Genomic DNA, 13,551 nt, shown 5'->3' on the forward strand with positions numbered 1-13,551 from the left:
CCTGGGCAACCTGATCGAGCTGTGGTATCCCTGTTCATTGCAGGGCAGCTGGACTAGCTGGCCTTCAGAGGTGCCTTCCAACTCTACAGATTCTATGATTCTATGCTGTGCATTCATTAGGGTGAAACCACTACAGCAGTGGTTTCTTGCTCCAGGAAGCTTTTCATCACACACAGTTTATGGGTATTCCCAGGTAATCTGGGTAGAAGTGAAGTCACGATGGGGAACAAAGTGGCTTTTTCCCTCCTGTTTCAGAGATAGCCAGCAGCTTTATTACCAGCATATATTATCAGCAAAGAGAAATGCTGACAGAAGAACTGAGAAACAGTCCTAGAGTGAATCAGCAAATCATGCACAGCTACGAGCACTGCTGATGGTAATTGAGCACAGCTTGTTCACAGCTGGTAAGATGAGGAGCTGCCATCGCCATGGCCTGTCTGGTTTGGCAGGGAAACAGGGGATCCCCTTCCTCTGGATTTTCATCTAACACCTCTGGATGTACTGCATGCATTAACAATCAGAAGGCAAAGTAATGCACAAAAGCAAATGCCAGCTGCAGAAACATATGTGCACGGGCCTTTCCCATTCTCAAAACCAGATATCTGTTTGTGCAGTATCTGCCTATAGAACATAGAACAATCAACCTTTCCTCACCTCGTGAACGTTTGAACCCACTGCCAAGTATCAAATTCAGTGTGTGGCAGCAGTCTTGCAAATATTAAATTCCTGCAAGGTTGTGTGAACACCAGCAGCTGGCAAGGAAAGAAAGACAAGAGTGCACTCTGTGGGAGGATAGCCCACATCTTGAACTCCTCAATGGGCTCCCCTTGGCCAGTGACTTGTTGTTCTTGCCCAAGCAGGAGCTGAGATCACCTTGGAGAAGGGGGGAAGCAGAGGGGGAACTTGGGTGAAAGGGCATCTGAGGCTTTTAAAGTGATGGAGGAAAGACAGCAGCTTGTAAAATTGAAATGCATAAACCCACAGGAAATCAAGCTTCATTAGATCTTGCTGTCTGCAGAGCAAATTGTTTATGTGTTGCTAACGTTAATGCCACTGAACACACGCTGAAAATATTATGACCTTGATCCTGTCGTGAGCTTTGCTGCTGCAAATTGTGGAGTGAACAAAGCCCTGCTGCCTTTGCTATGTTCCCTGCAGGAGCAAGGGAGGTTTGTGCCATTTAGCTACTGACACCTGCAATGGGTTCTGCATGGCCTGTCAATACGGAGGGAGGCTCAGCTGGGCAGAGGTGATCAGTGGATGTGCTGAGACTTCCTCTTGTAATGGAGTCCCCAGAAAAGACTGCAAAACTTAAGCAAGCTTGCATATACACACAGTGTATTCCAACAAAAAGTAGGATGCTAGAATAAGAATGCAAAGTGACTGAGACAGGAAGGAGAATTAAAACTATGACACATGCACCCATCTCTGCACATTTTCATGGTGATAGGTCACAGCAGTTTTTCACTGAAATGGTTGTTGTTGTTTTGTTATTTTTTAATTCAGTACAGCTATATAAGGTTAACTCCCTGATTAAATTCATGCCATCTACCACGTAGATTTGTAAACCTAAGGCCTCACCAAAGCACTCACTTTTACTCAGTACATGCAAATGTGATTTGTGATGAAAACCACTTGAGTGGCACAAACAGGAAAACTACCTTTGGTGCTGAGGCATCAGATTCAGGGTAAGGCTCACCACTGACTTCAAAGGCCTCATATCCAGCTCTCTCTAGAGCTGAATTTGCCTAATTGTAACTAGGACCAGTAATGACAGAATACAAAAGAGAGTCAAGTGTCAGCCAAGCTGTCTGACCTCTTCCTGCAAGAATCAGATTGATCTTTTATTTTCTATTTCACCTCAGGACCACTAGCATAACTGATTGGTTAGCCTCCTGTAACATCTTGGTTAAAATAGAGCAGCACCTAAGTGATACAAACAGTTGAACTCAGTTTTAAGGTCAAATATTTCTTCCCCTTCCCAACATGTGAAAACAACAGGCAATTTACTGTTGCCCTTCTCAAATTCTTGAGATGATACTCCTCACTTTAGAGAGCAAAGGACCTCAGTGTTGTAGGATTGCCAAAGATGTCAGTTACACTGAGATTCAAAGTGGTATCTCTGATCAGAATAGACTGAGAAATAAATAGGACCTGCTTAGACAAATGGAAGCAGTCATGTGTTTAGTATGTGCCCAGGACAGGAAGTCTCTTTTGTCAGCCATGCCACGAAATGATGAATGGGAGATTTAACGTACACTGACAGCACTGTAGAATAAAGTCATGTTTCAATTTTGCTACTCAGACTTATGACTAGAAACAAAAATCATTATTTACATATAAGAAACACTTTAAGTATTTTCTTTTTAGTGTTATCACTGCAATCTGAGATAAAGATTTCAGGTAATGGCACAAAATGTTTCAGAAGCATTGTACGCAGCTATTTACCCATTTCCTACAATATCCTGCTAATCACAATGTATTTAAAATAGGACCTAACATACAGTAGTACTCTCAGAGGAAGGCTTCAGAACATCTGTTTATTTCAGAGTCTGAAGCTGAAGACAGAATTAACACAGACAAGATCTCAGGAGATATTAATAGTTCCGTACTTACCCAGCTCATTAATAAATTCATTGGATTCCTCCCCAGCAATGTTTCTTTTCCAAACCTGGAAACCAAATTGTTGACAGTGAAGAAAAACAACATATGTTTAGTCTTCAACAGAATGTTAATTTAGGTTTAAAGAACCTCATTCTGCAGAGCCAACAGCAGTTGGAGACGCACTTCAAGGACACAGACCAGGTGCAGCACTAGTGATATACCTTTGTGTTTGGCAGAGACTGAGAACACAAAGCTTGTGCCAACATGACATGGCTCCTGTGAAACCCAGCCTGCTTTCATGAAGCAACTTGCCTTTAAAACATGAATGTGCCACTGGGAAGGTTAGTCCTTTCCACTGAATGAGTTACTTTGGAACCGTCACCAATCTTTCTCATAGTTACTCTGGTGGAACTGGTCAAGAGAGAAGCAGCTGGACCTCAGCTCTATGTACTCACGGTCAGCTTGGAAGTATCAGCAGGATCTAAAGGATCTTACTAAAGGACTACTCAAGCAGAAGCAAAAGAATATCAGATTGTTTCCCACTCCTGATTATTCTTTTTTTACTGCCTCACTGGATAGGACAAGTTTTCAGCCTGTGCCAAGATGCTCTGGTGATGTTAAGGCCTTTTAGGGGGAAAGTGCAAAACGGGAGCAAGCTTGATCAATGCTACCAACATGAGTAGTGCCAGGAAAGTTGCAGGGCAAAAGTTACACATTCTGACTTAGTGGCTCTGCTGTGTGTAATAGAGCAATTGACTCCAGCATTTCATCCTACAGTGAGGAAGGGCAAAGTGCTTTCTCCTCACATCACTGAGCTGTGAGCTCCCTGGAGCAAGGCTGGATGTCACTCCGTGCTTGGCTCCACGGGCAGAAGTGTTACCTTACTCCGCCTGGCCTTTCCCCACTGCTGCACATCAGGCCAGGTTCCTCTGCTCTGCTCAGTAAAGCATTTCAGACTGAGTGCTTCCATTCTCAGAGACATCTGAAATTGCAATCCACATCTAAAATGTTCAGCCAACCTCTTACAACATTTCCATTCTCTTTGTCTCTTGCAGATTGTGATCTATTTATAACATCCCAGCTATTTCTAAACCTCAAGTAGACAGAAAATTGACGCGTCATCGCAAAGATGTGCCTTTGAAACGGTTGGGTGGGGGAAGAAAAAAAATACAGGAAGGTGAAAAAGCTGAAAAACACTGTCTATGTAACACTACTAACATGTCTCACCTTTTTTTTCTTATACCTTATCTTACAACTTCCTAAATCAGCACATGAGGTGTGAATTTTAAGTAGCTATGCCTTTAAAAATCACTGACTAAATCTTTTCTCCCTTTTCTTCCCCCTGATCTGCTAATAGTTGAGAGATGGTTTGCTGCAGGCAGTGGGTCAATTGTAGCCAGTTTGGGGATATAGAACCTACCTTCCTAAGGATTTGTTACATTGCTACAGTGTGTTGTTAACTGTTTAGTACCAAAAATAGTGACAAAGAACTTAGGAAGAAAAAAGTAAGAACTGCAAAGTAAGATGGAATTCTATTCTAGCGTAATATATGGATTTTTTTTTCTACATAGAGAAACCAAGACATGCATCCTGTGTGAATTCTAGGAGGAAAAGAAACATCAGTATAATCTCCTCATTTCCAAAAGAATATAAAGAACTAGAGAACAGGGAAGGATGCTCAAATGTCTGAAATGACTTCTCTGCCCAGAAGAGCACAGAAATTGTCGGTCAGGACAGCAGCAACATAGCAGGGAAATGGCAGGTTTACAAAGTCACGAGTTGGAAAAAGCAGGTTTATCTTTCTTGGATTAGGGAACATTAAATGAAGCTAGTAGGAGGCACGTCTGCAGGAGAAAAACAGCAGGGACAGGCATTAGACCTGTGGGAATGCTTACTGCAGGTACTAGGAGTTCATAAAAGTTCTGGGGGAGGCTGGACAAGAGCGTGGAAGGGAAATCATCAGGAGGCTTCTAAACAGTACATAAACTTCATTTGTTTCAGGAATCACGAGTTGAAAGCAGAAGTCAAGACACGTTACTCTGTTCTTACCCAGCTCCTGACAGCTGTTTTCCAGGAGACGGTGACCTGGATCTGACTCAGCGTGCTTGATTTTTGTCTTTCTGCTTTCAACAGCAATTATCCGGCAAACAATTAAAAGAGATTAGAATGACAGTGATTCAATAATTCTTCAGCATTTTGTACCCCAGTTTATATTCCCTTCAGTTTTTCAAATCACCATGTATTCTTAGAATTAAGTGTTTAAGGTCATTGCTGGCTTTGTTTTGTAGATAGCCTTTATCATCCAATGGTTTCACGGACTGAATTCATTAGGCTAGAGTGTGGGAAGTGCTGCTAACTCTTGTGCTTAGCCTTAAGCAATAGTTTATAGAGGCACTGTGTTAAGAAGGCATTTTTCTGAAGCCATTCTGACTCACAACAGTAGTGTTTCTTACAAGAGCAGGTCCATTAATGCAGAGCGATGGAAGAAAACTGCTGCTGGCTCACTATGGCTTCCTCTCTGGATATCAGTTCCAACTCAGGCAGGAGAGCATTAGTCCAAAGTTACTTGTGACTTCTGCAGCCCTGGCTGTTGACAGCAGCAGCAGCAGAGGGGGCTGTTAGGGGAAGCCTTAGAACCTTCCTGCTTTGAAGCACGAGTGCTCACTACAATGAGCGTGAGTGCCATTAGCTCTGCGGCTTTTGTTTCTTGTTTTTGTTGTAGTTGGCATTCGGATGGTAGTGGTGTAAACAATCTACCATAAACAGTTTGGAGAGCCATCGCACAGCAGGCCTCCAGTGCCTCCAGTCCCCAAGGACAGCACTCTCACAATAACACTGTTAATCTTGGCAATTCTCAAATAAGCTGGGCTATTTATAATTTCCTTTGGTGAAAGTGAGAATGTGCAAGGACATAAATTGCGTGATGTAATGACTGCCTGCCTACCTCTTACATCCCTTACTTTCTGAATTAATAATACGACTGCCAACTATAGTTTCAAACAGTAATAGCAGAATAATTGAATTTCAACTGGAGTGCATTTTGTATCTTTGACTTTCAGAGAACTGGATCTTAAGCGATAGCCATATCATTAAAACAGAGCTCAGTTTGCAGAGCCTGCCTTATCTTACCCACCTTCAGATTTATTAGCTAAAGGAAACTGGTGAACCTTTGGACTGGGTGGGTGATGGTGCAACAGCAGTGGCTGAACAAATACACATGGCTCATACACAAAAGGCTCAGAAGGAAGAAATGACTATCAGAAGGCTGAACACTATTTAACTCAAGGAGAGAGGTGAAAGTGGATTAAATTACACTTTCTTCTCCACAGAGTTGAGCTTTCACTTATCTACTCTCCGACCTAAAGCACTTGCAAAATACGGCTGAGCTCTGATTTTTTATTTCTTATTATTTTTCCCATGAGACACCACTTCCATCCTGTGTTTGAAACACGTGTGAAGGATTATACCATCGATCTGCAAACAGAAAGGTGAAGGTTACACAGCACAGGTAACCAAAATCTTTGGCAAAAAGCTTCCAGGACCAAGTGACATCTCCCAGGGAGGACGTGTCCCTTCGCCTTCGAGAAATAACTCAGCACACTCCTGAGATCTGTTTCTGTCTGTTATTACGCAGCGACAGAATGACAGCGCCTCGTTGCAGTCATTTTGTAGTGAGTCACTATGCTACCTACGAGTGTTATGACTGCCTATTATGAATACCTAACAAAATTAAATGTGTTACTGCGAAATAAAGCCGACTGCTTGTGCAAATACACCGCAAACCTCCTGACACTGCGTACTGGGGGACTTCAAAGGACTCCGGGCTTTTTATTCCTCTATATAATAAGGGGAATAAATAAATATGAGAGGTTCTTAGATGAGAAATACTCCTGAGGAAGAGATAGTGTGGTTGAGTAGATACTTGTTTATACAGCAGTTTGTCCTTTGCTGGGAAACATCCCTGTTTCCTTCTGTACAGCTGGGTAATGCCTCATGGGTGACAGCACCACCGGTTTGTATGAGCTCTTGTATTACACTGACAGCAACAGAAGTCACTCTCTTCGCTTTGTAGATGTGAAAAGCATAGTAGCAAAGTGACTCGCTCACACCCAAATAACCAAGGCAACTTTACTTAGAGCTACAATGCCTGTGCTATCTCCAACAGCCAATTCATGTTAATAGTCGTACTGACTTCCAGCTTACATGAAATCAGAGGTTACTGCAATCTTTTGGCTATTTCTTATAGCTTAATTAAAACTTCCAACTAATGTAATGAATTTTAAGAGCAACATTATCAGCTACAGACTTACTTGTCAATGTCTGATTCTCCTGACTATTTAAAGAACACTGAAAATTGTATGTTGCTGTTGTAATTAAGATTGTAGACAGATGTACCTTCAACATGCAGCTGTCTCCTACTAGGAAAGAACAGGTCAATGGTAAATGTTATAAATAGCTCACAAAGAGCGACAAGGATGCTTTTTAAAGGCTAGAAATGTCCATGAAATCACTTTACAAACAGTCTTAAATTTACCAGCTCATGTCTCAAGCAACTTCTGCATGGAGCTACATCCCCTAGGAAGAAGCACAGCCTCTAATTCAGGCAACAGATTTACGTGCTTTAAGGTCTTTGCCGGCCCCAGACCCAAACCTTGCTGCTAACTCCTGCAGCTATCCATACAATGAAGCAGCTTCGTGCTCCCCGAGCCTGAAGGATTGCTCTCAGCAACAGCTTTAGATGGTAGTGCCTGCCTATTTCTTGGCAGACAGAGGTGTGTCAAAGTATGACTAAATCACACTGTGTAACATGTTATTTCTGAAATAATTATCTATTCCTACCTACTTCTCTTAGCAGCATGAACCTCCATTCCAGGCTGGCTGCTGTCACAGACAGAGCAAGTGAGAGAGAAGGAAGGTCTAGACAGAAGCCGTGGCATCACGAAAACCGCCGTGTGAAAAAGAAGACTGAGATGACAAAGAGAACTGATGACTGCATAGCTGCCTGTGCACAGTTCAGATCCTGCCAGGGCTGCCACTGCTTTCCTCACTGAGCTGCACTCCCCTGCAGAAGAGCACTTGGTGCGCGGGGCTGTGGGAGCCAAGCACTCCCCCCATCACTTCCTCTGCAAAAAGCTGACAACCCAGAACGACAATGTTTCTTTGAAACAAACCAACAAACATGTTCCCTTCTGCCTTGCTATACATTCTTTCAGTGAGGTTAATAATTACACTTACTTATGGGAATCTGCTACATTGAGTTGCACTGAAGTTAGCATTTGCCCACAATTACGCCGTAATGGAGCCCGGCAATTTATGCTTCAGAGCAGAATATATCTGCTAACGAATGATAAATGCTTACTTTTAAATAGCTTAAGGACCTCTCTTTATTCTCCTGACCTATTTTCTTCCTGACTTTTAATTTCTCTGATCTGATCTGCCCTGTTCTTTGCATCATCTGTGGCATTAAGTGAGATACTTTCCCCTGGGCAATGTTCTTCAGAGCCATTATTTAATGAACAGCATTAGCTGCACCTCAGAATCAAAGAAAATGGAAAGAAATGTGAACATTTCTTCTTAATAATACATATTCTAAGCCAAATGTAGAACTTTTCAAGTGAAAATTAATACTTGTGCAAGGTGCCAGGAGAGTAACGTGTCAAGTTTAAAATACACACACATCTGTGTAATAAGAAATTGTCATTCTCAGCCAAACTGCCTTGCTGAAGAGGCTTACCTAGGCTTAGAGCACCAACCAACTCTTAACACAGACACCTGAAGTGCTCTCTGTACCCATCCTGGACTGTCAGAACACTACTAATTAACGTCAGATGCTCTTCTGCTTAGGTAATGACTGGTTCCCTATGACCCCTGAAAAGGCAAAGTTTGGTACCAGATGCTGCAAGACCGAAGTGCATGACAGTTCCAGGGCACGGCAGAAAGCCAAGAGCAGTGCTACACACATGACTGAACTCCTAAAATAGACTTGAAATTGTTCTAAATGTCTTTTTTTTTTTTTTTTTTTTTACCTTCTTGAATAATATCATTCCACCACAATAGATCACCTGAGGAAAATTCCAGGCTAGCAGTAGCTGGCAAGATAAGTGTATAATCTGCATTTAAAATCTGATGTACATTCATTGATACAAAAGGTACGAAAAGCAATACCTTTGAAGTTAACTGAACCAATGCTAAATGCAGGATAGTATTACAAGCGTGCCAATACTGCTTCCAAATGCCACTGACAAAGGAATTAGTGCAATGTTTTAAAGTAAATCAGCCAAGTGACATGAACTCACTACTTGGAATATATTTCCTCCTCAGTGTGGGTATGTAATTCCAGTAGATAATAATTACAAGTTACATAAGATTCAGTGGAAAGATATAAGGATATACTTCAAATATTAATCACCGAAGCCTTTCGGAAATGAGACTTTTAACAGATGGGGGCAGCTAGTTGCACTGAGGTCACGTCTCTGTTGATCCATGTCTCATCTCACCAACGTACATCCATCAGCTGGTCCTCCTGTTGTGACACACACAGATCTGCATTAGGCTTAATCATAACTTTGTTTCTTTCTGAGCCCACCAGCGGAAGGCATTATGCCTACGCCTACCATTCCTAAGCCAGAGTAAAATCTCCAGAGCTACAGAAAATGGGCCAGGGTTGAGGAGGCGCTGAAGTCAGAGAGCCCAGTTCCCTCGTGCATTTCAGCCGAGCAGCCCCAGCCTCAGAAATGGCTCCGGCAGACTGCTGTCTTGTCTAGGAAGCAGAGCGCCTTGGAAAGGGCTTTGCACTTTGGCACACCCTGGATTTTCACAGTGAAAGTTACTATATCGAGCAGAAACCACTCCAATATGGGGCTCAAGGTCTCTACTACATGACCCACTCCAGATTTTTGAAATATCTCCTGTACTTTGAAAGTCCAATTTCCCAAAATGCATTAGTTGCCTGTTATTGCACCTCTTTGAATATCTACAAACCACATCCTGATGTAGCAATTGGCCTCAGTAATGCACATGGAAAGGCAGACTGAGAAGCATATGGGCAGTTCTAGATTGAGAAGAACGCATACAACTAGCCCAAATTAAGACAGTTGGATTAGGATTACATGTTGGAAAACCTTTCTTTCTAGAGAGGTGGGCTAGGCTGTGCCAGAACCTGAAAGCCATTGTGTGCCCTCAGTTCTCTATCGGAGGTATTTCTTAAGAAACAGTGGTACCACTTTGCACTCTGTGCCATCGGTCTGACGATGAAACACGAGTTTCAGTGCTATTTTCAGGTAACACGAGCAAAGTATCTCAGATAAAGTCCCATTAACATAAATAAACCTGAATTTAATTTCTCATCAGAGCACAAATTTAGAGTAAATAGTGAATTAACTGGTATTCTGGGATGCTGCTATTTCAAGAGGTCCAGCATGGGTGGTATTTTGAAATACGGCTCCATACTGTGAAAACCAGATGCTTTTTTTTTTTTTCTCTTCCTACGTAGCAGCAGCTCTGACTCTTACTGAATCAGGAGAGCAGGAGCACAACAAGAGACAGGATGACACAACAGGATGCAACACAAATATCCCTTGCTTCCCTGAGTGCGGAGTGCTGGCTGCCACTTTGACTACCAGGGAAAAATAAACACCATTTCATTCTTCCCAGTCCTGGGAAACTCAGCCATAAGAACTAATTGTATGCCTGAAGACACTCTCAGCAGCAAGTTATCCTTGAGTATTTTTTTCTAGTCTACTAGAAGTAACTGTCCTACCAACAGAAAATTCACTTTCCCCTGGCCCCATTCCCACCCACTCTCCCTACAGCTATTTCCACCCACACTGCAGCTCTTTTTAACTGTGTTTAAAAAGCAGAGAGAGAAATGTACTGCTGCTGCTGCTGCTGCTGCTCCTCCTCCTCAGGTGGGCGGGCTGGTGGCTGGTCAGTCTTCTGCAGCGTTTCTCATCGCTGGGTGCGTGGGAGGCCAGGAGCAGGAGTGGAAGGAAGGAAGGCAGTGGGAGGCAAACAGCCGTTTCCCACCTGCACTTGTGTAATTACACGCAAATGAAAAACTATGGCAATACATCTGCAAACAGAGCTCGCCGTGCTGTGAGCCCAAAAGGTATCCAACCCCTTGGGTCTCAAAAGCCAAACACGGGGGCGACCGCCAGATCTCCAGGAATTTTTCATCTGCTGAGAAAAACAGAGCGGTGGGGAGCGAAGGGGGAAGGAGAGAGGGTGTTCCTTGCAGTTATGGCTTTGCGTGTGGGTGGTGGGTGGTTTGAGGGGAGGAGTGACAGATTGCTTGCGGCAGCAGGGAAGAAAGACGTAGGAGGGTGTTTGCCCAGGGTCCTGTCTAACCCAGAGGGTACCGGTGGGCGGATGCAGCACGTCTAAGCCAGGGTGGTGGGAGTGCAGGAGCCCGCTGTGGATGGATGGATGGACAGACCTTACTGGAAGGCTGTCCCGGCTGTGCCCACGCAGAGCGCCTGCTGCGGCAGCAGCCACCCCCACAGCTCCCCAGTGCCCCAGAGGCCAGAGGAAAATGGAAAAACTGCTTCACTCCTGCAGTTTCATCATGCCTTTGCTTTCATCTTTTTCCAAATGCTTCTACTTCCCCACTAGTAAAATGCAGGATAACTGATAAAAGGGCAAAAAGCTTCCCCCCATTTTTGTTAGGGGAGAAATTCGATTCTGAATGCCATTCACTGTACACTCCTCCCAAATATGACTTCAGAGACTATGTGGATGCATTATCTGACAAGACTCTGACTAAAAGCCTGGGGGAATAGAGTCTCTCCCTGTGGGATTACTCGCATTACAAACAAAAGCAAAAATTGCTTCTCCCTATTACATATGTATTTCCTGTGTTTCAGTCCTTCCCTTGGCTGGCTTATTTTTAGAGAGCGGAGATTAGTTTTCCACTTATTTTAAGCCAAATTCTGCTCTCACCGAAGCCAGTGGCAGACTGTCCACAGCAGACCTGAGCCATCAGTGCTTACTGTCCACATTGGAGCAAGTATGTGTTTTACGGTGTTGCCACTGAGCTGAGGAGGAAAGAAAGGGGGAAAAAAATGACAATTTGTGGATTGCTTGCCAGTACAGAAATAACCAGTTTGCTGGGATGAACTGGAGATTCCCCATTCTATTCTTCAGCCTTCACACTCATTTTTCCTTACCTCTGTATACTGTAAAGATGCACTACCTGTAAGGATTACTTCCCACATTCTCCACACACAGAAATTAGATTCTAGCTCTTAGACCAATGGAGGAAAAAATACAGTTTACTGAAAGCCAAGATGCAGTAACGCAGGACATAATGAAGTACTTGCACCATTTATTATCTGGTCTAAGGCAGAGCTCTAAGGCAAGTAATTGAGAGGTACCAATTAATCATTAATTAGAAACATAGAAGTGGCATACAGAATGCAGCTGAGCTGCTCTTGGAGTCCTTGGGAGCAGGAGCACCTACATCCTGATGTATAAAGTTATATTTTTCTAGAAAAGAAAGAAAACGAAAAACAAAAAAACACCAATAACCAAACAAAAACAAAACCCCAAAACATCTGCTCAGCTCTGAAGTCCTCCTACAGTCAGCAATTTGTTTTCTCTTTCCAAACCTGCTGAACACACTGCCAGGAAATTTCTCCACAGGGAGGAATTACAACCTGCCTCTCCTTCTGGCTACTGTACTTGCACTCCCTGAATTCCTGGCTTGGTGACTGTGGTGCTGCTTACTCTAAAACATCCAGTCTCCTGCTGGTCTCAGCTAATAGTAACACCATCCACGAACTCCCTGGTTAAAGGTCACCTCATTCAAATTACTTCCATGTAACTCCATAATTTTCACTCTTTTTCCTACTTTTACTTACTTTTGTTTTAAAATAAAGTAGAACACTAGTCTCAAGCAACATAGCTCCAGTCCTTGAAACCAATGGGGAAAGAAAAAAAAAATTAAAGAAAACAGTAAGCACTTTGAAAAGAAATCAATAGCTGCTGCAAGATGATGCTTGTGGTACTTTATTATTTACAAAGCAGCAGGCCTCCTTCTACATCAGACGTACAGCTGGGAGGCAGCAAAGGAAGGCCATTATTTGCACTGAAGCCAGGAGGGGATGAAGCAGATGAAAATCAGGATAAGTAGAAGGTGCATCAGAGAGCAGTGACCCGCGTTCTGTGCTCCCAGGCACCCACACCCTGTGTAACCGTGCCCTGATGACAGCCTCGCCCTTCGCGTGCAGGTGGAATCTATTCGGGGGTTTCCAGGAGTCGCACACAGGCTGCTCCAGCTCCTACCCGCAATTAGCTCACGTCCTCATTTCCACGGCACTAACGCAGGGATCACCCCACAGACAGGCGCAGCCCCTGAGATCTCCGGGCACCAGACACAAAGTGCAACGACGTTACGTGCTCATTAAGTTCCCGATAACCGGGTTATGCCCCGGTGAGATGCTACCTCATCCTTAGCGACCTTTCAGAACGCAGATGGATTTAAGGGCGCGGCGCCGAGCAGGCAGCGGGCGGAGCGCCTTCCCGCCACACGGCGCACGGCCGCCCCCTGGGGGTCAGCGCCGCACGCTGCGCTCGGGGCCAGCGGGGCTTCTGTTGGCTTCCAATCCAGGTGTAAAGAGAACAGCCAGCGCCCAGCTCGCTACGGTGAGAGAGAAGCGAGCTAGCTACCACCAGGCAGCGACCACCGCCTCCTCGAACCTGCGTTCACCTTTCGGGACAGCCCCCCTTTCGGGGCAAAGTTACACGAGTGCCGCGCATGCGCCCGCTCCGCCTTACCGCTGCCGATGACGGAGACCGACGGCGCCGGCTGCCGCCATGGCGGCCCGCGTGCTGATGGCGCCGCGCAGGTAACGGTCGGCCTGCTCCCGCGCTCCCGCCTGAGGGCGGCGGCGGCGCCCCGCGGCCTCCTCGGCCCGGGTGTCGTCGGGCGGCGGCCGTAGGGCCGGAGCC

The 13,551-nt window shown here is 44.6% G+C and overlaps 1 protein-coding gene across 2 annotated transcripts in view; it reads left to right on the forward strand.

Moving 5' to 3' along the window:
* The first annotated feature begins 13,269 nt into the window (after window positions 1-13,269).
* The window catches only part of HIBCH (3-hydroxyisobutyryl-CoA hydrolase), a 37,881-nt gene continuing 37,599 nt past the window's right edge, over window positions 13,270-13,551 (forward strand). Inside the window, exon 1 of one of the 2 annotated variants that reach the window (XM_042874761.1) lies at window positions 13,270-13,448. In XM_042874761.1, the coding sequence (XP_042730695.1) occupies window positions 13,386-13,448 (63 nt within the window). In that variant the 5' untranslated portion in view covers window positions 13,270-13,385. The remainder of the gene's footprint in view (window positions 13,449-13,551) is intronic. The other variant, XM_042874759.1, reaches the window with a different exon arrangement.

This window comes from Lagopus leucura, unplaced genomic scaffold, assembly GCF_019238085.1.
Source record: "Lagopus leucura isolate 7727_CA_CO unplaced genomic scaffold, USGS_WTPT01 Super-Scaffold_100012, whole genome shotgun sequence".
Taxonomy (NCBI): domain Eukaryota; kingdom Metazoa; phylum Chordata; class Aves; order Galliformes; family Phasianidae; genus Lagopus; species Lagopus leucura.